Genomic DNA, 24269 nt, shown 5'->3' with positions numbered 1-24269 from the left:
TGTTCGGCAGGCGTGATTGTGGTATGGGTCACCCGTGTCCTGATTTGGAACATTTTCGGGGCCGTGGATGGTGGCAGGCCAAAAGTAATGTTGGCCGGTGTCGAAGAGGCTGCTGGAGCTTTAATTGGCTCGGAGCCCGACGTGTCCTGGAGGACCATTTTCTTTTTGGTGCTTTGCGCAGCAATGGGTCGAGTCTGGAGCGCCCTCGAGTCTTTTGCACCTACCGGTTCAGTGGAGGCGGTCGTGGATTTTTTCGACGCCGGTGGGTCATCGAGTCGAGGTGCGGGAGTGGCCGTCGACTTCTTCGATGATTGTGGCGTAGATGTCGCCGTGGAAGCGGCGTGAGACGCAGCAGGCTGTTTGACCTTTGGGGTCGGAGTCGAATGCGTCGGTGCCGGGAGCCGAGCAGGTTTGGTGGTACCGACGGCCTTCTTCCTTATGTCGACTCCGACGTCGGCCGCTTCGAGTTCGGCACCGAAGTCTCGTTTGGTGCGCTCGGTGCCGATGTGTTTTGCTGGCGTCGAAGGTGTGGAGGGCCTCGATCCGACCAGCGCCACTTTCGGTTTTGGTTTCAAGTGAACCAATACTGCTTTCGGTTTCGGTTTTAGAGAAGGGAAACCAGCCATTTTTGGCATTAATGGCTGCCGCTGTATGTCTGAGGCCGGGCCCGAGGGCGGGGCCTAAGAACTGCGGGATAAGTCTTGGGTAAGGCCCGAAGGCGATCCCTCGACCGGAGCCATAGACTGTTGCACTGGGCTTTCTTCAGTCTGAACGGGTAGGCCTTGCTCGTCACCGGAGCTACTCTCTTCGGCCCCTAAGGCCTCATCGTAGTCTCCTACCTCGGTGTCGTCTTCATCTCTGCGAAAGAGTGTTTCATCGACATCCCCCGATCCGGAGTCATGTTCGGAAACGGGACTGTAGGGTAGGTTCTCCACTTCTTCGACATCTTCGGTCTCGGCGTTGAAGATGTCGGCCGGGGCCGGTGCCGCTTGCTGCGCCTCGAGTCTCGCCGCTCGTCGATTCCGTAGAGTCTTCTTGGATCGAAATCTGGCACAGGCCATGCATGTAGATTCGTCGTGATCCGGTGAGAGGCATTTGTTGCAAACCGGATGGACGTCGACGTGGGGGTATTTCGCATTGCATACCGGACACCTTTTGAATGGTGTTCTCGATTCCATCGCTGATGTCGAATCGACGGTCGGGTAAGATGCGAAAGTTTGTTCTAGAAGTTAGTAAACTAACAGAGATTCTATCGATACCGATCGATAACAGTACCGACGCGAGCTAAAGGCCTTTTGGCCTTGAAAACAGGTTTTCCTAACTTGAGTCAAGATAACACATCCGAACCCAATGGCGGAAAAAAACAATCTGAGGATGGAGAGGATGCCCATGCGCACTGTAGTCCAGGGGAGGAGTCACCTATCCCAGGATACTTCGAAGACTCTTCCAGGACAACAACGTGCAAACATCCGGACCCAACACTAGGCGGCGATCTATGCACAGATATGAATTCAGCAGCCCACATGCCTCGAACACAAACCTCGCCTACCTGTACAATTGGTTGCTTTTCTCCTTGATATGATGCACCAAACAACGTTCCTCCATACTAGGTAGATAACAATTCATTCAGTTGGGAGAAGAGCCACAACAAAAGAATTCTTAAGGAGTGTTCCATTCACAAATTTTCACAAACAACTAGTATTTGACCTGGTTTTGTAAGCTAGCTATGTCGTCCTTACCCCATATTTTTTCAAACTACTAATGCCTTGACCTTCCTGCACACATGTAAGCTTTGGGTGAAGGATCAGTGATCTAACATAACATTAGGCAGACTTTCTTTATGTTAACTATCTGAGGGCCCTACTTCTAAGTTGTTATGCACCGATATCAGAATCTTTCAAATAAAGACTCCTGGAAGGATAAATATTTACCTTACTAATGATAATTGTTTCTGATACAGATGATCACATCAGTGCTATAAAGTTGTGAATTAAATTCTATAATTCCAGTGTAGGCTATTTTCAAGATAAAAAATGTAGTATCCATGATAACCATTTCTATACATGTTACTAACTGGTACTTTAAGGATGGTAACAAAATCCTTTAAGCATGAAGCTTGGTTCACATAACAACTGGTTCAATGCAAAACAAAGGCTGATGCTCTATAAGAAAAAGACAACCAAAACGTTTTAAGTAATCTGACACAACATGGGTAATATTAACTGTCACAAAGCAATTTTTCTGTTGAAGTACCATAACTGACGACTACAATGAAACAAGGAAAACACATTTGTATTCAAAAGATTTGAAAAAGTTTATAAAAAATGTTAAGTTAATATATAAAGTACCATTCCATTGCATGGTAGACTGAGAAATTGTGCAAACTGTGTTTCTAATAGCAATACAATTAATAGGAATAAACACATTTCACAAATTGTGATTTTGTAAAGATGTTATAGTGGCCTGTGTCCTGTTTCCAGTAGCATGCTTTCCAGTAGCAGTTTGGTGTTATTATCAATGTAAGGTTCGTACAACCAAGCGGATAAGTAAACCATCATGAGGTCCTGGTCACCAGTATGTGCAATCTCTTGAACAATCGTTTGCTTAAGCTCCAGTTCTTTCTTGTACATGTCAGAGAGCTTTAGAGAAACATCATCTGAAATTAAAACATAAGGTACACTATTAATAAATTCATTAATCAGACTAGGCAGGAAAACAGTGAATCACTTTTAATTTGAAGTTGCACCGGTACTTTCTATTTCCGCAGCCTAACATTGTAAAGATTACCCTCTGGTTTCCAACTCAGAATCTACCTACCAAGCACCCAGTGTGCAGTTCAAGTTGGCAGGTTGGAAAACGCTGTGATTTTCTATTCTGGACAGACACCTTATTCTCCTTTCTGTAAAAGATTCTGTTGGTGCCTTGTTTTTTATTTTCATACACACCTGAGGCTCAGAAGTTTTGAGACTATATGTGCTGACAATTACATTACGTTTTAATACCCACCTCCCTAAACTGAGTTTTTTAGAGAGAAAAAAAGATATGCATGCAAAGGAAATATGTTTTTTTAAATAAATTTGTCTTTATTGATTTTATGTGGTCAACCACTGTGTTATCACCTTAAGTACAAATTTAAATCAAAACAATGTGATTCGTTAGGACTAGGCATAGAAAGCTTGAAAAACATGCATACACTTAATGAGACTAAAGAGGGAGATCGCCAAGTCAGAGCTTGTAGAGTAACGTGACCACCTCCCTCCAGGTCATTACGGACACTGTCTCCGGTCCCGAACCTCACTCAATCAAGCTCGATGAAACTACAACACTCAGAATGCATTAGGCTATCACACAAAGGTTTAGGTATGTAAACAGTGTCTGTGATGACCTGGAGAGAGATGGTCTCTATACTGCAGAACATTTGGCCAATAATAAGGCCAAGTTTCTAAATATACAGTGATATTGCTCTATCTTGAGACATCAGTGTAAAAAAGCAGATCCTAGGATTAAATGTGATGTTTCACCCAGTGAAGGCTTTCACTTGGTTACCACTGCAACCTAAAATGTGTGTCTTTGTAGGACAGGAGCCAAATCCAGAACGATTTACCAGTAAAAGTAAAGATGAATGCACAATTAAATCTAAACTTTCACATCTTGACGATGGAGATACATCAGGAAGGGACATGGCTTCTAATACATTTTTACAACAATAGATTTGGTCCAAATATGCACTCAATTGTGGGGGAAGTTGATAAAGCAATTGCTGATATTGCATGCAACATTAAGAATTCAAATGTAAATGTCATATGGTTAGGTGATTTCAATATACACCCCTGTAATTATAATACATTGCCTGTCTGCGGATTAGAGGACATAGGGGGAAATCCAATACATCATTTCACACACAGTGAGTATGGCAACGGCCTAAATAAGCTCTTAGCCTCTCTAAATATGGAAATAATGTGCGATTCAGACCCTATAACAGACATTCTGCCGAAAACCTTTCACCGAAATGGGGTGGAGTCAATGATTGACTACATACTTTTGACCCCCCCTCTCAATGCAAGGGTTGTTAAGGTAGGCAATTCCTTCACGACTTTTAGCGATCATGCTATTGTTTCAATAGAGCTGAAGATATTAACACGGGAGAGACAAAAGTGTAGCAATGTTGCAACACCAATTGTGGTTAGGAAAAATGGGGTCCAGCTAAAATGGGCACACATTGATAAAATTAAGATGGTTCCAGAAATCATACTAAATGCACAAGATAATATACAACTGTGTTTAGACCCAGAAGCTGATGCAGGGGAAGTTGTGCTAGCTTTTTGTGATATCTTAGGAAATATAAAATCGGCCCTTACAAGCACAAACGCGCCAAATAAAGCAAAAGGCAGGGGCTGGTTCGATTCACCATGTACAAAAAGTGAGGAAGGCTTTGTTGTATGCTCTAAAGGCTAGGCCTAGAAACCACGAACAAATAAGAACATTGTGGGCCTCATATAAACTGGCAAGGAAAACCAGAGAAAAGGAAATCAGGGAGGACTTATGGGCCGATCTTGTTAAGGCAGCCAATTCGGGAAACAGCTGTGATTTCTGGAAGTTAGCAAACGCACCATATTTCAAAAGTCCTAGTGACCCAACATTGGACATAAATGTGGATGAGGAGTTAAGGGTTTCCCACTTTGAGAATATTTTTGCTCTAAACCCTGATACCTCACTCTACTATGTGGCAGCGCAGGAAATGCGCCATGTGCCTTTATCGTTTTCTTTTATGGAAGTTAAAGCGGGGCTGGATTCATGTAGTCTGGGAAAGGCCCCAGGACCGGCTGGTGTCCCAATAGATTTTTCTCAAGTCAACACAGATCTATGGATACCACTCCTAACGAGTGTCCTGCATAGTATAGCTTTGGTAGGCCCTCCCTCCTCATGGTCATCGGGTGTCATTGTACCCATCTACAAAAAAGGAGACAGGGCTAACCCAAAGAATTACAGACCGATTTCCCTGCTGGACACAACATCAAAGCTTATGGTCTGCCTTCTTTTTTTCAAGTTAGAGGGATGGGCAAAGGAGAATAAGATCCTAATCCAGGCCCAGTATGGTTTCCAGCAGGGAAGGGGTACTGTGGATCAATGCCTGAATTTAACATTGACCATAGAAAAGTATACTAGAATGAAGGACGGAAAATATACATGGCATTCAGGGACCTGAGTGCGTCGTTGTATGCGTGGTCCATGATAAGCTATGGAACATAATGGAGATGATGGGGGTGACCCAGCTATACTAAATTTTATCAGGCAATCGTACGCAAATGCAACGGCATCAGTGCATTATACCAAAACTGGAGATTATACACGTTCTTTTAAAATCTCCAGGGGAGTAAGGCAGGGCTGTGTATTGGCCCCATTTCTCTTCTCCTTATACACAAATGGAGTTGAGAATGCACTCACAGTGGCCACTCGGGATGTCCCTCTCTTTGAAAATCAAATGCTACCAATATTGGCTTATGCGGATGACGGTCCTAATTGCCAGAACAGGGATTGGGTTACAAAGGCTGATAACCGCGTATGTCTCTTTTATGGATTCACTACAATTAAAAGTGAACCAAACCAAGTCTTTTGTAATAGTAGCTGGGGCAACAAAAAGAGAAAAAATGCCATATTTTCATGCGGCTAGAATCCCCCTATCTGGGGGATCCTTTTTGATAAAGACCTATCATGGGTAAAACTGATGGAAGGAAGAAAGATGGTGATGGAGGGGGGTACTATTGCTGTAAAATCCTTCGCTAGAAAACTGGGTGCCAAACCTTTATTACCGATAAAAATATCTATCAGGCTAGAGTAAAAGCAGCAGCAACCTATGGCGCTGGGGTCTGGTAGTACCGACACCGCTGCAAATTACTTAGAATACATTTTTTAAATCTGTAGTGGGGCTCCCTCCCTCCTTTACAAACTGCATCCTAAATACGGAATTGGGCTTGCCCTATATTTCAGATTATATACAACTAGCCCCACTTCTTCTCTGGCACTCAATCTGGAGGAGAGAGACAATGCCACTCACCCAATCAATAATAAGGAGTTGCCTAACTATGGATAAGTGGAAGAGGTCTAGGTGGCTTAGCTATGTAGAGTCAGTATTAAGGGAGATCGGTCTCCCCGAACTCTTTAAAGATCCACTGGCTTGCAAGAAGGTCTCGAAACAGAAGGTTAGAGACATGTTCATGCTGATGTCCGAGTACAAGCGTAAGGAACACTATAAAGAGAAATACGCTGTCCGTGCATACCGCCTTAACCCACCATTAACAGAGGGGGGGGTTCTCTTACTTAGTGAATGTAAATAGGTTGCAACACAGATTTATATTACTGAGGTTTCGCACTAATCTGATCCCTCTCATGCTAGGTTATCTGGAAAAAACATATAATCACTCTGAGCTAAGTGCGTGCCCATGTGATAACTTATCACTCCAAACTGAATTGCACCTAGTTTTATTCTGCAGGCCATATGAGAATGAAAGGAATGTCCACCTCAAACCAATTTTAAAGAAAGGGAACTTTAAGCAGTGCCGGGTGGCACTATATTTTCTAAAATCATTATGTGACCCTTTGGTTTGTTTATTCAGTTGCGTCATTCTTATGGGCCTGCATGAGGAAGAGGATGGCGTATAGACCAGTGAGATTGCTAAATAATAATAGAATTACACAGACTTAGCACATGAAATGAATTTAATATTTTTAATGCATTTTTGTCTTTATTCTAGAATTGCTGCTGAAATATTTGTAATTTTAAAAATGGAATTTTGTATAATTTTATGATGATGTATTTATTTGTGCTTTTATGATAATTTTTAACTTGATCGAATAAAGAATAATTGAATTGAATAGATGTAGGTATTGATAGATATAGCTGCACATAATGACAAACATAAGTGAACCAGAAAGGAAACGACGTACGCAACTAATGCACGAGTACTATATGGGAAAACAAAAATTTGGTGCTTTAAGACATGAAATTAGTTTCACCTAAATGAAGTATATTGAAGTGATTACAGATTGTGACCAGTTTGAGTACCTACACGCTTGTGATTATGTTGGTGACCACGTCCCAATGATATATAATTACAGTATAAGCATCTGTTCGTTGCATGCACTGCTGTACATTCACATGCTCCTCATACCTGCTATCTAGTGTTGGGCTTGGAGGCTTTCAACTTATTTTTCTTCTAAGAAGTCTTTCGAGTCACAAGGTGTCGGTGACTCCTCCTCTGGTGGTGCATGGGAACCAACTCTATTGTTAGATAGTTTTTCGCCCAAACGGGTGAGAGTCGGAATAGAGCATTGAGCAGCAAAGAAAAGTGCTCATGCATGTAAAGAGAGAATAATATGAAGTGAATAATATCTGAAACAAACACTGTCGTCTAGGGAGAAGGATGAGCTCATGTGAATCTACAGCACTACAAACAATTAACAGATGCTTACAGGGTAAGTAACATAATCCATTTGTAGCATGTGTGGCTGTAGAACCCAAGGCCGGACTGGCCGTAGCAGGCAGCGGGTGTTTCACCGGTGGGCCGGAAGGGTGGGGGCCAGTTTCGGACAGGTGCAGGCCGTTTTTCTTACTGGGGGCCGGTTTTAGAGCAGTGCTGCAAAATTGGCCCCTTGTAACAAAAGAGGTTCCGGCCACCATCCCCACCCCGGTTGGACGTAATTGCCAAGGCTGGTTTACAATCCCAGACCGGCCCTGGTAAAAACACATGCTTAGCATGAAATGTAAAGCAGTACTCCCCTAACTGGTGGCTAGCCAGTCTATTGTGCAGAGGTCTGAAACAGAGTCCAGAGGACAGTACGACCAACTCTAGCTTGCTGCCCTGCAAGAATGTCCACAAAATAATGCTCTGTGAATATGTGTAGAGTGGACCATATGGCAGCCCTACAGATGTATGCCATAGGTATGTTCCCTAAAAAGGCCATAGTAGCTCCCTGTTTGCGGGTGGAGTGTGGTTGAAAGGGGAGGTGGGGGAGGCCACAGTTATTTTAGTTTTTGCGTAAAAGGTTTAGATGCATTTGACAATTCACCTGGTATTTAATCCCAGTCCTAGAAAAGGCCTGGCCTTTAAGAGGTTGCAAAAAAAGTCACAAACTGTTTTTGCATTTTTCTAAAGGAATTGGTTCTATCAATGTTGTTCATAACAGCATGTTTAAGATCAAGTGTGCGAAGTGACTGGGAGCTGGATGGTTTGGTTAACCCTATCCTGATGTACCTGGAAAAAAGGTTTCTGCAGTATGAGGGCCAGTAGTACACTAATATCTCCGAGAGGCCTTATAGCTACTAGGAAGGCAACCTTCCATAAGAGAAACTGCAAAGGACATAAATGCAGTGGCTCAAAGGGGCGCCCCTTAAGTATGGTGAAGACAACATTGAGATTCAAGGCTGGGGGTACCCTTGGCAAAATGACATGATTAAGGCCCTCCATAAAAGCTTTAACTACAGGAATTTTGAAGAGGAATGAGTGCACCCTGTTTTGCATATATATACAGCATTGGCGGCTAAATGTAGCTGGATTGATGTGTAAGCCAACCCTGACTTTTGTAAGTGTCTGAGGTAGCAAATAATGGCTTGCACTATTCGCGTAGGAATGATTGTCTGCTTTGGAGTACAGCTGTGGACAAACCGCTTCCACTTGGCAGCATAGCAGGTGCGTTAGTGGGCCTACGGACTTCCCTGAGTATGTCCATGCACGCTTGAGGTAGGTCAAGGTAACCTAACTCCAGGACCTCAGGAGCCAAATCACCAGGTTGAGTTGTCGGCCTTTGCCATAGTTTTGCATGAAAAGGTCCAGCCTGTTAGGGAGCTTCTCATGAGGGGGCGATGGATATTTCTAGAAGAGTCGAGAACCATGGTTGTATGGCCCACACTGAAGTGACCAGGATGCAGATGAGAGATTTGCTTGAGCTTCCTGACTATGTACATACTCAGTGGGAGAGGTGGAAAAGGGTATGCAAAGATCCCTGACCAAATGATCCTCAGAGCATTGCCCATGGACCGGGTTGAGGAAAGATGGCAGCGAAGTCTGGGCACTTTGTGTTTTCGTGTGTGACGAAAAGGTCTCTGTTTGGGGGTTCCCACTCGTGGGCTTGTTGCTGCATCCTGCTGAGCAGGTCTGCAAAGTCATTGTCCTCTCTCTGAACCATCGGAGTACTTCGATCAAGTGACACTAGCTTGGTTGGATGACGAAACAAGGGAAGTATTAAACTCACCCACAACATTAGTGAATGTCCAGTGAATGTAGTAGCCTGTCTTGTGGAAAAGCCCCTGGAGGCAATTGTCTCTGCGGGGAGTTTTATAAGGAATATGTTGATATTCTTCTCCAAGACTTCTATTCATACTATTTAGTCACATAGGCCCATTATTTAAAATACTGGGTCCAGTCCCAATGCACATGGAAGCAGCACATGCAATAGCTAGGATACACACTGCTGGGGCAAGTTAGTGCGTGGCGCGAATGATGTTGATGTCTTTGCAGCAACGTCCAGTCTATGGTGGGAACTAGAAAAGGGAATAGAGCCCATGCTCTCCATTGTTAGCCCTAGCAGACAATCCTTTGAACTCACCTACAAAAGAAAGGTCAGTTAAGACGTTGCTGAGAAATATGGGGCTGTCAATGCTGGGACAGCTCTTTGAAAACAGATCCTTTATTACACAAAATAGTTTTTGCGCCTGTGCGGGTTTGTCACCACTGGTGCCTTTTTGTTATTTGAGGCTTCATTTGGCAATTAAAGTAGGAATCCCTAAAATCCCTGATGAGCCCCGGGAAATGTCTCTTCTTACGGCCTATAATGGTTGCGATGAATTGGGTCATTCTATTTATTACCTATATTTGAACTACTTGTCAAGCAGATCATATCCACTCACTGAGGCTAGGAGTAAACGGGAGAACTCCCTTGGATACAAGCTCAAGGAGGAAGTATGGATTTACTATTGTGGTCATGTTAAAACTACACCTCTCTAAAAACTGATACAGTTTAAATACTTGGACCACTATTATTACACCCCGGACGTATTGCCAAATTTGGGGGGTGGGGGAGGAATACTTGTAGCAAATGTAAACTTTGTGAGACTGTATTGGCTGATTTTTTTTTACATATGGGGTGGGCATCTATTGCACTTGCAAAATACTAGCAAGATGTTTTTGATACCATAGCCAAGATCCTTGAGCTCCCCAAACGGCGTTATTGGGAAACACCATGGACTTAACCGCTGGACAACAACAGCTAGCCTCCACCCTGCTGGTGCTGGCTAAAAAGGTGGATTGCTACAGTTTAGATGTAAAGGCGAGCGCCGATGCGTGAGCAATGGCTTCGCGATGCAATCTACTGCCAATAACTGTCTGAACTATACGCTGCTACTATACACCCTACTAAACGTACCAAAGATATTTGGGCTCCCTTCAGGAGATCTCTTAATAGTGCTGAAGATCTATCATCTCCTTTGCAACGTTCCCCGACCACTTTGTCAACGCCCCCACAATCCTGAGTGACCATCTGCAATGTGTATATCTCCCACTGGGTATTTTATTTCTTGCTGGTCTTCTCTTTTTTTACTTAACTGTCTCCGTTGCTTACGGGGATGTGCATTGGATGTGTACTGTGCTGGCTGTTGTTTTGATGTTAAAAATCAATAAACAGATGGTTAATAAAAAAATCTTCACTATCATATTTGACTGGCTGGCCTAGTGCCACCTTCCCTCTATACTATTGTATATTGGTCCCCTCGCTGCCTGTTTAAAAACTTTATTTCTGTTATGCTCTATACATTTCTCTTGTTTACCACCAACACCCTGCCCAGTGTATGACTGAAAGTATAACGCACAAGAATAAATTAAAATATTACTTACAGAAATGTGTGGTAGGCCAAGTATGAAAGAGAGGGGTTGTGTTCTGGTCTTCGCCATGATGGTATGATTCAAGATTGCAAACCCCTTTAAATGTTGAAGTTAACCTTTCCATTTTCAACTGCAGTTTTGACTGAAATAAAAAAAACAGACTGACTATTTCCAAGTGGATTTCATGATTGCAAAGCTTGAACATTTTTATATGCACATTACAGACATGATTTACACATCCAAGTTTGCAATACTCCATGTATCGTGTAACAAAGCAGACCAAAATATGTCCAGAAGAGGATCTTCACAAACATGCTTATCAAATCTCAACTCCTGTAATATGCGGAAATACCTACAAGCAATCGGCTGCTGGATGTTTACAAACCACCTCAAATTTGGCCTCCTGATCTTAAAACTCCAACACCATATACAGCCGAAGTGAGAAATTTAGGGATGATCCTGGACTTCAATCTATCTTACACCACATGTAAATCAAGTTGCCAAACAATGCATCCACAGCATCAAACTTTCACATTCTTCATTTTTTTTTTGTGAATCCATGTTTATTGGGTTTTAAGATTGATACAGTACAAGTCACATGAAAAAAGACAAGCGATGTTGGGCATTACACTTGGCATATAAGCATAATCATATAGCATATTTACTGTTCACACTCGGGCAATGTACAGGGTGATCAAGAGTGCGACTGAGAGGTCAAATTTTCGCATACTTCATTTTTTCACAGAAGGTACCATTGTGCTACTACTCTTCATCTTGACCACGCCATTAGAATATATCTTGGGGCACCACTAAAAGCATTACAGAAACTACAGAGATTGCATAATGAGGCCGCAGGGCAGCCGCTCAACCTTCAAATAAGGACCCATGGCACGCCTACTCTCATTTCCCCATATTGTCTCAGAGTGGCTATACAAAGCACATTTAAAGCAATGCACACAGCTCAACAAGCAACCCACAGTACAGTCTCCTCTTGCCTTCAAAACATTAGCAACTAGTGGGACTGCCTTCATCCAATCAGCCAAAACACTTTAACTCAGTGCCTGCTTAAATAAGGATAATTGACAAGCATCTCCAATTCAGGAAAGAAAAAACATGGTTCTTTCCAGTGTTAGAATAGAAAAATACAAAATGTTATCTTTAGAATTGAAATGGATATGTAGATATGCAACGATGCATCTTCCCTCACACTCCATGCAACCTAACATTCTTAAGCATGCCACGCACCGCGCACCATGTTTCGAACATGACTGAACCTCATGCCCCTCATCCATAAGGAAAACAACATCCAACACCCTACCAATCATACTCTGAAAGTGCACTGATGCAATTCTGAGAGCACTGTGGTCCAATTAGGGTTATGACTTGCTATGCAAATGTGATAACACCATACAATACATAGATCAGTTAATCAAATTCGAACAATAAAGACACAGAGAAGGATGTAACAGTAAGTGGCCTTTCTATATGGAAATTAAACAAAATATGTGACACTTCTCTTTGATATTATGGGTTCTTGGTAAGTTGTTTGCACATCAGTGTCTGATGCCATCTATATGGGGCCTTTTTGTGTCTGTACACAGCTGATCACCTTTGCCACGTTGGCTCTTCCTATGATTTACCTTTGGCCTTGAGGGATCTTGGACTACAGTAACCTGTCTTTTTATTCTTGAGTGGCTTCAACACAATGGGAGGAATGACCACTCCGAAGCGCTCAGGGTCACTTAGTATGGAATTCACATCACCAGCTAGAGCACCATGTCCTTTCAACAAGCAAGCACTGGGATCCCATTTGTACTCAAGATCTGAGGTTCTAAGTCCTTAGTACAAGGTATACAAGACAACAGACCCGATACAGACAGGAGGCTCACGAATTTTTAAGCAAAAGTAGAGTCTCCCGTCTAACATTGCCTCTGCTTCAATAGATGTCAATGGGAAAAATACATTCACCCTGATATGTTTTTGAAAATCGCTCATCTCCTGTTTTACAATGTTGGCATCTACGGCACGGTTGGATACACACTGTAGGTGTGGGTCAAGCAGCAGCTACCTGCAGCAGGCCCCCTGCACTAGCCCCAGCATAATGAGTTCCTAATATGTAGCTTTTGTGGCTTTAATGTGCTAACACAAAAGAGCAGAAATGCACACAGACTATGCCCTGTATGTGCAACGTGCATCTTTCTATATCTAAAATGATCTTTATTTGACAGGCTTTTGGAGCCGTACAGCACGAACACCACAGATTTAGGGAATACAAAAACTGCAGCACCCTAAGCAAGTAAATAGAGACAAGTATTGCACATGTATGAGGGAGGTCTACTGACCTTGGAAAATTGTCAGCTTAACTGAACTTTCAAGAGGAACAGAAGCTACATATTGAACATAATTTCTTTGTCAGTCAAGCTAGTCCCCACTCAAGCCCCGCTGGTAAGGCTTATTAAATCTTTCAGCTTTTCTTCTGTTTCATACGCCGATGATAATCAAATAGTGGTATCGATTTCTAGTAACCCATATGACACAGCATTAAGATGCAATTCTTGTAGTTGTCAGATTGATAACTGGATGAAGGTTAATTGTTTAAAGTTTAACCCCAGAAAAACAGAGGTCCCTCTGTTAGGTAATGACAACTCTTTTTGGTCACAAAGTTGGTGGCCGAGGAAATGGGCCCATTACTCCAGCCTGTGAGAAAAGTGAGGAATTTGGGTGTTGTCTTTGACAATAAATTAAACTTTGAAGATCAGGTTAATGGGCTTGTTTCTTCTGTTTTATTCCATCAGATCTTTAGAAAACTGTTGAGACCCCATTGTCCTTAACCAAAGTAGAATATGGCAATGCCCCTTTTCTGAATATTCAAAAATAATTACTTCATAAATTTCAGCTACTACAAAATGCATCAGCTTGGCCTCTCTTGTGAATTCCTAAATATCAATCTGTATATCGGGCTCTGGTTTGGCTACAGTGGCTTCCAGTGGAAAAGAGAATTGCATTTAAAGCATTATGTTTAGCTTTAAGGCATTACATAATGTTGGCCCAGATTATTTCCGGAACAGATTTACCTGGTATATTCTGTCAAGGAAACCTAAATCATCTGCAGCCAAGTTTTTGGTGGTTCCTAGGATTGAATGAGCCTCAAGGGGAGGTACAGGTTTTATTCTGGGAACAGCAAAAGAGTGGATTTCTCTCCCCATGACTCTGAAGAACAGTCTGGATCTCCTGTCTTTCAGAAAATCACTTAAATCCTGGCTTTTCTGTAACTAGGTTTAGCAGCCCCTCCTCTTAAAGACAGACCCACAGCCTAGACACCTCAAGGCATTCGAGCGCTCTACAAAACCACAAATCAAATCAAACCATGGAGCAGCGTCTACCTCACATCAATGTATTTCTTATCATATGCAGAACATGCTCATATTAGGAAATGCTGAATTTCTTCACAATTCTTGTATTTACTTGTCAAAGAAGCAAAAGGCTAGAGCATTCATTGGCCCTCACTTCAAGAGGGCAAGTAATCCCAACTTGTACGCAAACATTAGTTTGCTCCCGGATTGGGATTAAAGGGATAACATTTGTGTGGAAGCACAGCATTATTTTCCCCACTCACATTTTGACATTTAAAACCTGGTGGAAATTGAACAGGGAAAATACAAAACCTTGTGAGAACTGCGGCTCTGAAAGGCAGAAAAAAGTGGATTATTACCTTGTTTTTACCCATTGTGATGTACAGATCTCAACATAGGGAGCAATGCCACACCCGGAAAATGCTACACCCTACCCTCAGTATTTACCAATGCTAGAAAACAGTGAAAAATGTCTAGGAGAGTAGTTTGTGCGAGTGAGGCCTCGCAGCGAGTCAGGTCTCTTGGCCGGACCATCAGGAGCAACAGTCTGTCAAACATGGATTGATTACTTTTGGGATTCAGAAATAAAAAAAAATTAAATAAATTGAAGATTTCGCAAATTCTTGGGACCATTTGGGACAGAAACTGAGGACTGGGGTCCTAAGGACGTTTAAAAGCATTTAAAAAGAAAGTGTTGATTATTAGGAAGGAAAAGATCAAAAACTATCTGTGATAGGCTACACTGGTAAAACCTGGGGATAACAATTGACGTCAAATTCTTCTCTGTCACAGTTGCACAGGGAGACTTTTATTATTCCGGAAATATTGTGATGAATGTAAAAACTGTCCAAGTTCTACCATGTCTCCTGACTTGCAGGGAGAAGAGAGTATGCTACGAATGCGTCGACTTCCAAGAGACTAGGGATTTAGAAAATATATGGTTTTAGCAGGTTTACCCTAGTACTAGGAGTACTTGCCATAGAAACCGAGAGCTTAAGTCTACGTACTGTCCAAAGGAAATTTAGGGTAAGACTGTAGTTATGTGCAGGAGGGAGGTTCAATGCTTATTTCTAAGTCCACTATCTTTCAACTGAGAGCGCTAGAGTAAGAACTATTTTGTCCGTTCTTTCATTCTAACAATTTTCTGGATGCGGGCGGACAATAAAACATGTTAAGATTTTGCGACTTTTATGTAAAATTAGAAGAGCTGAGAACTTCATGGTGTAAAATGTACAAATGCTTACTTTAGATAGGTTTCCTTATGGTTCAAATGGTAATCCTGGTCAACAAAACCATAGAGAATCCCAAAATTAGTAATTTCCTCTCCATTTATATCTGAAACTATCCCCTTCACCGCATCCCTCTCCCTTTCCACTAGAAATTTAGCCAGCACCAACCATGAATTCTCTCCATGGGTTATTGAGGGCGTAGAAGGCACTCTCCACCATTGCTGAGAGGTCTATTTTGGGTGTTCTTCTGGTTGAGCTGAGCTTACCAAAGGAGTAAACAAAATATAGAGCATGCTCAGTTGGCTTATGGGCTAGCCAGATCACTGAGGAAAAAATAACAAGGATACCAAGGAGAACACAAAGTGTACAAAGGCGCAGTGCAGGCAGTTCTTCTGATACAGACCTTCATTAAAATTGAACGATGGCACAGAGCTGGTACTTTTCTGATACAGAACCCTTGAAACATTTTAACGACAGCACAGTGCAGGAACTTCTTCTGGTACAAAAACCCTGAAACAATTAACAATGGCACAGGGCAGGCATTTCTTCTGGTATAGACCCCCATATTACATTTATCTATGGCATAGTGTAGGCACTTCTTTCGGTACAAAACCCATGAAATATTTATTAAAGGCAGAGTGCAGGTCGGTGGGGGCAGCCACTTTTAAAATGAAAGCACATAGTGCTTGTGAGAAGTTGGCCTGGCATATGCTGGTCACTAGTTCTAGTGGCCACCTTGCACCAGTCCAATTCGACTCTTATGGTAGATAGGTTTAAGACAACCTTTTTAAAGAAAGCTATCCTAGTGGTAGGTGTGGAGAGCAGCCTTCAGGCTAAGTCTCAGAGGAATGTAAAGCAGCTTGTTTTACCTTATAATCTCTTGAATTACCAAATGAAAGGACACCGCACAGGTATATATATCAAATATATATGTATTTATTTCTAGACACACTCTACTAATCTCTTTATGAGATTAGAAGCCAGATACACATTCAAATGTCAACGTTTCACAATAAATTAAGCACAAATATGGCTGGAGCCCTAGAGGCGTAGCAGACCATATACTAAAAAAATGGTATAAGAATGTTGACTTGCAAAATGACAAGGCCTAGGGCCTGGGGAATCGCTGGGGCTTCACTACTGCAGTGTTAGCAGGTAAGTAACAGGCACACGGGAGACGCGCGCAGTGTGTGAACACAGCCGCGGCTTCCCTATTGATTATAATGGTGCAAGTCGCGGTTTGATTTTTAAAGTTTTAGGGTACTTTGAGGAAGTCTACAAGCCAGCCACTTACAAGGTAAGTAATTCGAGGGCCAACACACACTAGGGCACCGGAGTGCACGAGTTACCTCACCCAGGGAAGCCGGGTGCATAGGTGTCTTTTGGTGTCGGGTCGCGTCGCTGTTTTCTATGGAGACCAAAGAAGACTTGCTGCTTGCGACGACTGAAGAAGTGTCCGGTGGAATCCAAGGGTGGATTCAAGATGCTGAAGACCTGAAAATTGAAGGGACAGTGTTCAAAGTCACTTGCCAGTGACCGGTGGCCAGGAAGATGGGTGACCACAGATGTCAGGTGATTTCAGGTTGTCGATGGTGTTTTGACTCTTCGCTCACGAGGTCCAGGAAGGCTCGACGATGACCAGCAGCTGGATTCGGAGTGTCCCACAACTTCTGCAGCTGATGGCGGTGTCGGCAACCGGATTGGAACCAACAAGCCTTGGCAACTGCAAGTCTTGTGTGGAGTGAAGAAAGTCGGTGGTGTAGACCAGCAAGGTCTGAGGGACTCACCCAGCGAGGGTAAGTGAGGGCAGGCCTGGAGCAACCAGGGGAGCCCTTTGAGTCGATAAGAAAGTCTTCGGGGGACCTGCAAGCCAACGGGCAAGGGATCGCGAAGACGCCTCTTCAGGAAATGCATCACAGGAACCCACGCTCACTCGGGACGGGGTAGGCCGCTGATTTTCGCTGCAAGACCTGCTGGAGGCTTGGGCCACAAATGGTCCAATGCACAAGTTCGTTGAACGTCGTGAAGGGGTTGCACTCGACAATAGTGCACGGTCCCCGGGTATTGCTGTTCCTCATCACTCGTGGGGTCCACTCGCTACAGCTCTGCTGGGGACTCACAATGGCCGTCGAGAAGTCAGGAAATCTACTTCCGGGGTTGCAGGGACTTCGAACTCCGGCGGGAGCGGGAAAGTTTGCAACCGTTGATTAAGGTTTTTGGTGCCTGCCAAGCAGGGGAGTCACTCCTTGACTCCAAGGGAGATTCTTCTGTCTTCCAAAGGTAGTGGAACGTCGAAGGGCCAGGATTCTTCTTTGTAGAGCGTCGTCCAGGGTTATCTGATTTGCAATGGCAAAGATTGCTATCTTATAGTGAAGATAGGGGAGGGACTAGCTCTATGACCCCTCCTCTAGGAGGGTCAGGGGAGAGGGTGGTTACACCCACTTCCCTTTGTCCAGTTTTGCGCCAGAGCAGGGACAGGTAGCCCCTGAACCGGTTTGAGCTGGCATATGCACAGAGGAGCCTACTGCTCCCCCAGTGCAGGACTTCAAAGCACTCTAGGAGTGCACCCACCCAACCCCAATACACTAAATCCTGTCTGGAAGGGGGTGACACCTCCCTGTGACAGGATGCCTTTTGTTGAGCTTCCTCCACTGCGAGTTTCAGTCAGCAGCAGGAGGGCAGCCCAGTGTCTGTGCTGGTGGCATCCATTTTGTGATGCCAGGGCTCTATAGGATTTCTATCATTTTACATGTCGTCCCCTCTAGAAGGGTGGGATCATGCTCCCACATCATGAACTGATGTGGGGGAATGATTCCAAGTTGTTTGACACTAAACACGACATGTTTTGATGCAGTCATTCCAAAGTTAGCATTTTAAGGCACTTAAGAGTATATGATTTAACCGCATCCACAAACAGCCATAGAGAATAGACTCTGGTAGCTGTAAAAGGGCCCTGCTCAGGCAGAGGCACCCCCTCACATTGTAAACCACGCACCCTGCCCTCAGGATTGATAGGGCCTGCCATAGGGGTGGCTGATAGGTTTATGTGTGTGTGTATGGTGAGATATAGAAACCTATATCTCTGTGAGGAGTGCTAACATTACCTCACACAGGCTGCAGTAGCAGGCCTGTGGTGTCAGATTGAGTCTGCTTCCCAGGGGTGGCATAATACATGCTTCAGCCCCTGGTAGGCCTGTGAAGTGCCTATGCCCTAGGTACCTAAGGTACCATATACTAGGGGCTCATAAGGTACCACATTATCCAATCACTAGTGCATCTAATATGCACACAAAGTCGTTTAGAGAGAACAGAGAGGCTGGGGCCCTGATTAGCACGGACCCAGCCAGACTAGGGCCAGAAACCAGTGTATACATCAGAAAAAAGTGGGGGCAACATAAGTGCAGATCCTACTCTCTTACAGTGATCCATACAAGAAGCAGCCGCCATTGTCCCGCAAGTGCTGTGTGGGCGCGCTGCAAATAGAATCAGCAGCCACCAATTTCCCCATTATTCATTAAAGAAAATAGTGCTCACCGGCTTAAAAAGCAGACCGTGTAACAAGGCAAGTAAAAGGTCCAGTCGTTATGGGAGGTTACAAATGCAAACAAGGCGGTACCAAGGAGGGTCTAACAAGCCTATTCACAAATAAAAAGCAACCATTACGCAAGGACAGTAACAGGAGCCCATTAAAAGGATGGGCGGGGAAATGGGCGGAACTTGTATGCCTAACCCTAACACTGCATGCCTCGCAGCAGCGCATGCGCTGCCCAGGCTTAATCTAGAAATAACAAAGTTACTCAGGAGAATACATTAAAGGTGCAGTGAAGGGACTCATTAACACTTAACGATGGCACAGAGCTAGCAACTTCTTCTGGTACAGAACCCTTAAAGCATTTAACAATAGCATAGCGCAGGTTCTTCTTCTGGTACACAATCCCAGAAACATTTCACACTGGCACGTCGCAGGCACTTCTTCTGGTACAGAACTCACGAAGCATTTAACAATGACATAACGCATCTGCTTTTTTCAGTACAGAAGCCATAAAATATTTAACGATGGCACAGTGCAGGCACTACAAATGTAATGATGGCAGAGTGCGGGCACTTCTTCGGGCACATAACCCATGCAAAATGTTATCAGGCTAGTCACAACAGTCGATGGACGTATTAGTATGCATTTCCCTCATCAATAGGTTTTGTTGACAACAAGGCAGAAGAGAGATGTGAATTGTCATTGGGAATTTAAGAAAGGAAAGTTCTGTGAGGTCTCCTGAATGAATACACAGAGTGTCGCAGCGGCATGTAGAATTTGAAACAATTCAGCAGGACTATGTTCTGAATTTGACTTCCAACATATTTGTGTGCACATTTCCTCGCTTTAGGGGGAGAGAAAAATATGATATTGTATCAAAACTCATAAAACTGCCACTTTGTGACGCCTTTTGGATTGCAAATAGGCAGAGTTTTCAAAACAAAAGATCGACTGTAATGTGTACACGACTTTGAAACGTGTTTTTATTAAGTGTCACCACACTGCAGGATTTCATATCAGCTCTTCCCTGCTCCAAGCTGCAGGAGTGGCCACTGCCATCATCTGCATACCAGTTCGCTGTCCAGCTGCTGCCCCCTTGGGTTTGCCCTGCTTGTTTGGGGAGTGTGTGTGAGCAGGAACCATAGCGGATGGCTCATCGGCTGCTCACAAGCATGTAGGTGTTGACAGGGACACGTTGAGGCCTATTACCTCGCTGTCAAGGGCCAGCAATATGAGCTGCATTAAAGGCACTACACAAAATAGATGAACAACCTCTTTACAAAACGTCAGCTCGAGATAGAGTGGTGGATATCAAAGAACTTCCAGAAGCCAAACTTTAGAATATCTGACATTTTTTGACTTCACCTTTCAGACCTCAATGAATTCAGTTTAGATATAGGGGTGTTTCATGGTGGTCACTAAAATAACTCATGGAAGGAATGCCTTGCAATACATTGAGGTGTCAACAGATTTGTGTCAATGCAAGCACATAGGTACAGAAATGCATTTAGTTTACGAACCTGTAATATCTACTAGATATACACGTTATCAGTAAAAAAGTAAAATTAAATAAGATTTTTAAAATATATAATTATCTATTGATACAGAGTATTTACTTTCATGAGAACTCAAAAACCACATTTATCCTCATATTTTACAGATGAGTTCATGTAATGTGGCAACTGCACGATGTACACTAATTCGGTTTTACAGTTTTCAAGTACTTTTATGGAAAGGGAAGAGTTGGTGCAAGAGGCAGTAGACGAGAGCATTAAGAGACAGGAAGGGGAGAAGCGGTCAGAAGCAGGACGTAGAGAGTAGCTCTAAAATAGGGATGAAACATGGACGTGGAGGAGGGCTTGACAACGTAAAGATAGAGTTTGGAAGGGATGTCCTGAATGTGTTAAGGTGCTTCTGAGACAAATGCTGCAACTGTATACTTTGCAAACCTTACCATATTTTCAAAAGTATCAAGGAGTTCAGTGCAGAACATTTCAAGCTCCTGGTTGTTTGTGGGTGGATTTCCAGCAATAGCATTGTCGCTTTCTGTCTCCAGCTTATTATCTTTGGTACTGAAAAATGAAGTGTTATTATTAATAACAGTCTACTTCTCTGAGCACTGACCAAGAATGTAAAGTTACTTGTCTATAACAACACTTCGATATCACTGATATCTTAATAAACAGAAAACCACCAAGTATTTCTGTCTGTATGCAGGACTCGGGTGCACATACTAGTAGACAGAAAGCTTCTCTTCTTAATGATAAACAAGCATTAGCAAAGCCCCGATGCTGGCTCGCTGTCATGCATACCCACTTCATTTTGTAGGCACACCCAACATGTACGCGTGCACCTACCATATGACACATCTGCTTAAAAAAAAAAATATTACAGATCCGAGTTTGATTGGTAAATAAAACATTTTAAAGAAATATTGTGAAAAGCGTTTTCTCTCATTTCTTTTTGGAGGCGTGGATAAGGGGGGAATCAAAGAAACATGGACGGCTTAGTTGTGTGGAAGCAAGGGTTTAGGTGAGGGAAGAAACACAGGGCACGTGTGGGGAAGTAAGTAATACGTAACGGGGCATCAACAACACAGAGGTCTGGGAGGCGGGTGCCACACAAAGGGTGATGAGGGAGAAGCACTACTGAGGGCGGGGGGAAACAACACGCACCAGTGAGGGGAATATGGAGCTGTTTGGAGGAGGCAGATGAAGACAAATCAATGCAGGAAGCACACAGACGAGAGCAACTCATAGTGTGGGGAGGGTGGAAATAGTAGTATATGAGGGAGACAGCTGGAAAACACATACACCCTCATGGAGTACATAACCAGAAAGAAAAAAGTGATGCTCCAAAAGTGAGCAGTTGAAGAGTTAGACCAACACAAAAGGAGGAAGAAAAGCCTAAACAAGTGGACAAATAAAAAGTAAGCAGATGAGAGTGACAATAAAGTCACCAAAAGTAAGCAATGGGTGGGCTCTGAACTCGTAAGCTGACAGTAGGTCTTTTTAACAACAGACAGCTTGTGCTGTCTGCTAGATGAGATCTAAAAATGGCTATGTAAAGGCACACACTGAGTTTGTGGACTCTCAAGGGCTTCACAATGTCCTGTAAGCTGACTAGCTGTTTAGAAGGAAAGGTTGGGAGCTTTTGCAGAGTCCTGGGACATTATATTGCAAAAAAAGAGAGAGACAGGCTATGTATGGGTAAGCTAGGAACTACCACAGAGGACATTCCAGCACAGGAAAATGATCTTAATGTACACTAAAGAGTATATTTATGTTTAGAAGTAGAAGTTGAAGAACTTCTAAACAAAGTACTTCAACTTGTGGAGATTGAAGGACTTCATTTCAAGGTTTAAGGATATCATATATTTCTACGGTTACATATGTAGATGGGCACTACATTTTACAGGTGCCATTGCTTGGGATTGTGCATAACATTAAAAAACCCTCAAGTGCATTGAGAACAAAAACATCAAAGAATGTTATACTAAGATATAAGAATTAAAATTCTCTGAAATTGAAAAACTATGCTTATGATTACTACTGGATGTATAATGCATCCACAGTATAACTACAATGCAAAGAAACAAACGTGGCGTGTTACATTTAGTAGGTTGCAATAACTCTAAATGAACAATTTCTGAAGTGCATGGGTAAATGTGTATATTGGTGAGACCCTCAGGTAGAGCTATAACCTGTGTACTTCTGGATACTGATGTCCTCATCTGTCAATAAGGCATTCACAGATCCATTTACAAGCTAAATTCAACCAACGATTGGATGGAAGACCAGCGTTGCAAGTAACATAACCTCACCCATCAGGGGACGTTCATTGATATAAACAAGTAATATTACAAGGAAATCAACACGTTACAATGGAGAAAGGAGATTATTGAAGGATAAAAGCAGGAAAACCAGATTAAGAGGGGGGTAATCGACAAAAAACACTTTCCGGAAAACACTTGTCCACTTATGTGTATGCCCTTGTTTCAGGCTGAAGACAATTCCTGGTAAACATTTGAACTGAACTTTACTTCTTTGCAATTTACACTAATAGAAGATTTTTTAAAAGAAAAAACAAATTGTTGATGCCTTGCCATTCTACACTCACAGGCAGCAACAGTAGAGAGCCTCCTGAGACCTAGATACCCAAATTGGACATTTTAGTGCTTCTAATTTGGGTAATGGCTATAATGCCCTCAATGCATGAAGTGTGGGATCCAAGGCTGTTTGCAGATACTTTAGAACATAGAATGAGAGGCAACTACAATCCAGAGTGTAAAAAGCAACAATTTAAGCACAGTACTCCAGGAAACAGGATGGATCAATCCTTGTTAATGATATTTTGCCTCGTGGTCTTTCTTGGGTGTTGTGGACGCTTGAGTGTGGCACCTTCTCCTCCACTTCTGCTTGGACACTGATGGTTCCACAGTGGGTTTGAGGTTTTCTTAAATAATTGAGCAGAGTGTTTAAGATGGAATGACACTCAGGGGTAGAATTTCAAACATTTTCCGCAGGGTTAGTGTCACAAACGTGATGCTAACCAGCACAAAATGTTTTTTTTAGGAATTTAGTTTCCAGCGCAAAACTTGTTTTGCCTTGTAGACACGGTAAGGGGAGAAAATGTGAAGAAAAATAGTGGTCCATCAAGTTGAAAGCCATTGACAGATTAAGGAGAATAAGAACAGGAGTGAAGTTATTGTGACGTTCGGGAGTTAGGAAAGTAGGGGAGGCGAAGAAAATACAGCATAGATAAAATAAAATAAATTACATCAGCACAATGAAGTTGCCCCTAGACTTGCACAGGAAGAGGGTATGGGTATAGAATCAGAGCCCTGGCACAGGAATAGACTGAGCACAATGCGTACAGTATTTGAGCATAAAAAGAGTGACTGTACAGTGTCGTAAAACTGACAAAGGAAGGGAGGTGTACAGGTTTCAACTTAATAAATTAAGCTACACTCTACAGATTCTACATTGGCAGAGGTCCGCACAAAGAGCTGGAGATTGGCACAAGTACAGAGGAGTATGTCTGTAAACTAACATAGGAAAGCAATGCATATGGTTTAAAGAACGACACACGAAAATGGAAAGTCAAAAGTATCAGGAGAACAGGTCATAAAGCAAGAATAAGCATACCACATAATCTAACACCTGCTGCATAATCTGCAGATTTCCCCCCAAAAATAGTTTCCATCTCAAACGGATCCCAAGTTATTAAAAACACAGCAACATGTCTTACCGAAAAGTGGAAGGCCCTTTGCAAAGGTTGA

General features: G+C 43.0%; 1 protein-coding gene across 1 annotated transcript in view; it reads right to left on the bottom strand.

The window, feature by feature from the left end:
- Positions 1-2289: 2289 nt before the first annotated feature.
- The window catches only part of CINP (cyclin dependent kinase 2 interacting protein), a 58726-nt gene continuing 36746 nt past the window's right edge, over positions 2290-24269 (bottom strand). Inside the window, exons 3-5 of the mRNA XM_085626335.1 lie at positions 20943-21060; positions 10887-11016; positions 2290-2656 (exon numbers count right to left, since the gene is read on the bottom strand). Coding sequence (XP_085482461.1) covers positions 2454-2656; positions 10887-11016; positions 20943-21060 — 451 coding nt within the window. The 3' untranslated portion in view covers positions 2290-2453. The remainder of the gene's footprint in view (positions 2657-10886; positions 11017-20942; positions 21061-24269) is intronic.

This window comes from Triturus cristatus, chromosome 9 (assembly GCF_964204655.1).
Source record: "Triturus cristatus chromosome 9, aTriCri1.1, whole genome shotgun sequence".
NCBI lineage: Eukaryota > Metazoa > Chordata > Amphibia > Caudata > Salamandridae > Triturus > Triturus cristatus.
The sequence above is the reverse complement of the archived record's forward strand: the minus strand, read 5'-3'. Positions and strand labels throughout refer to the sequence as shown.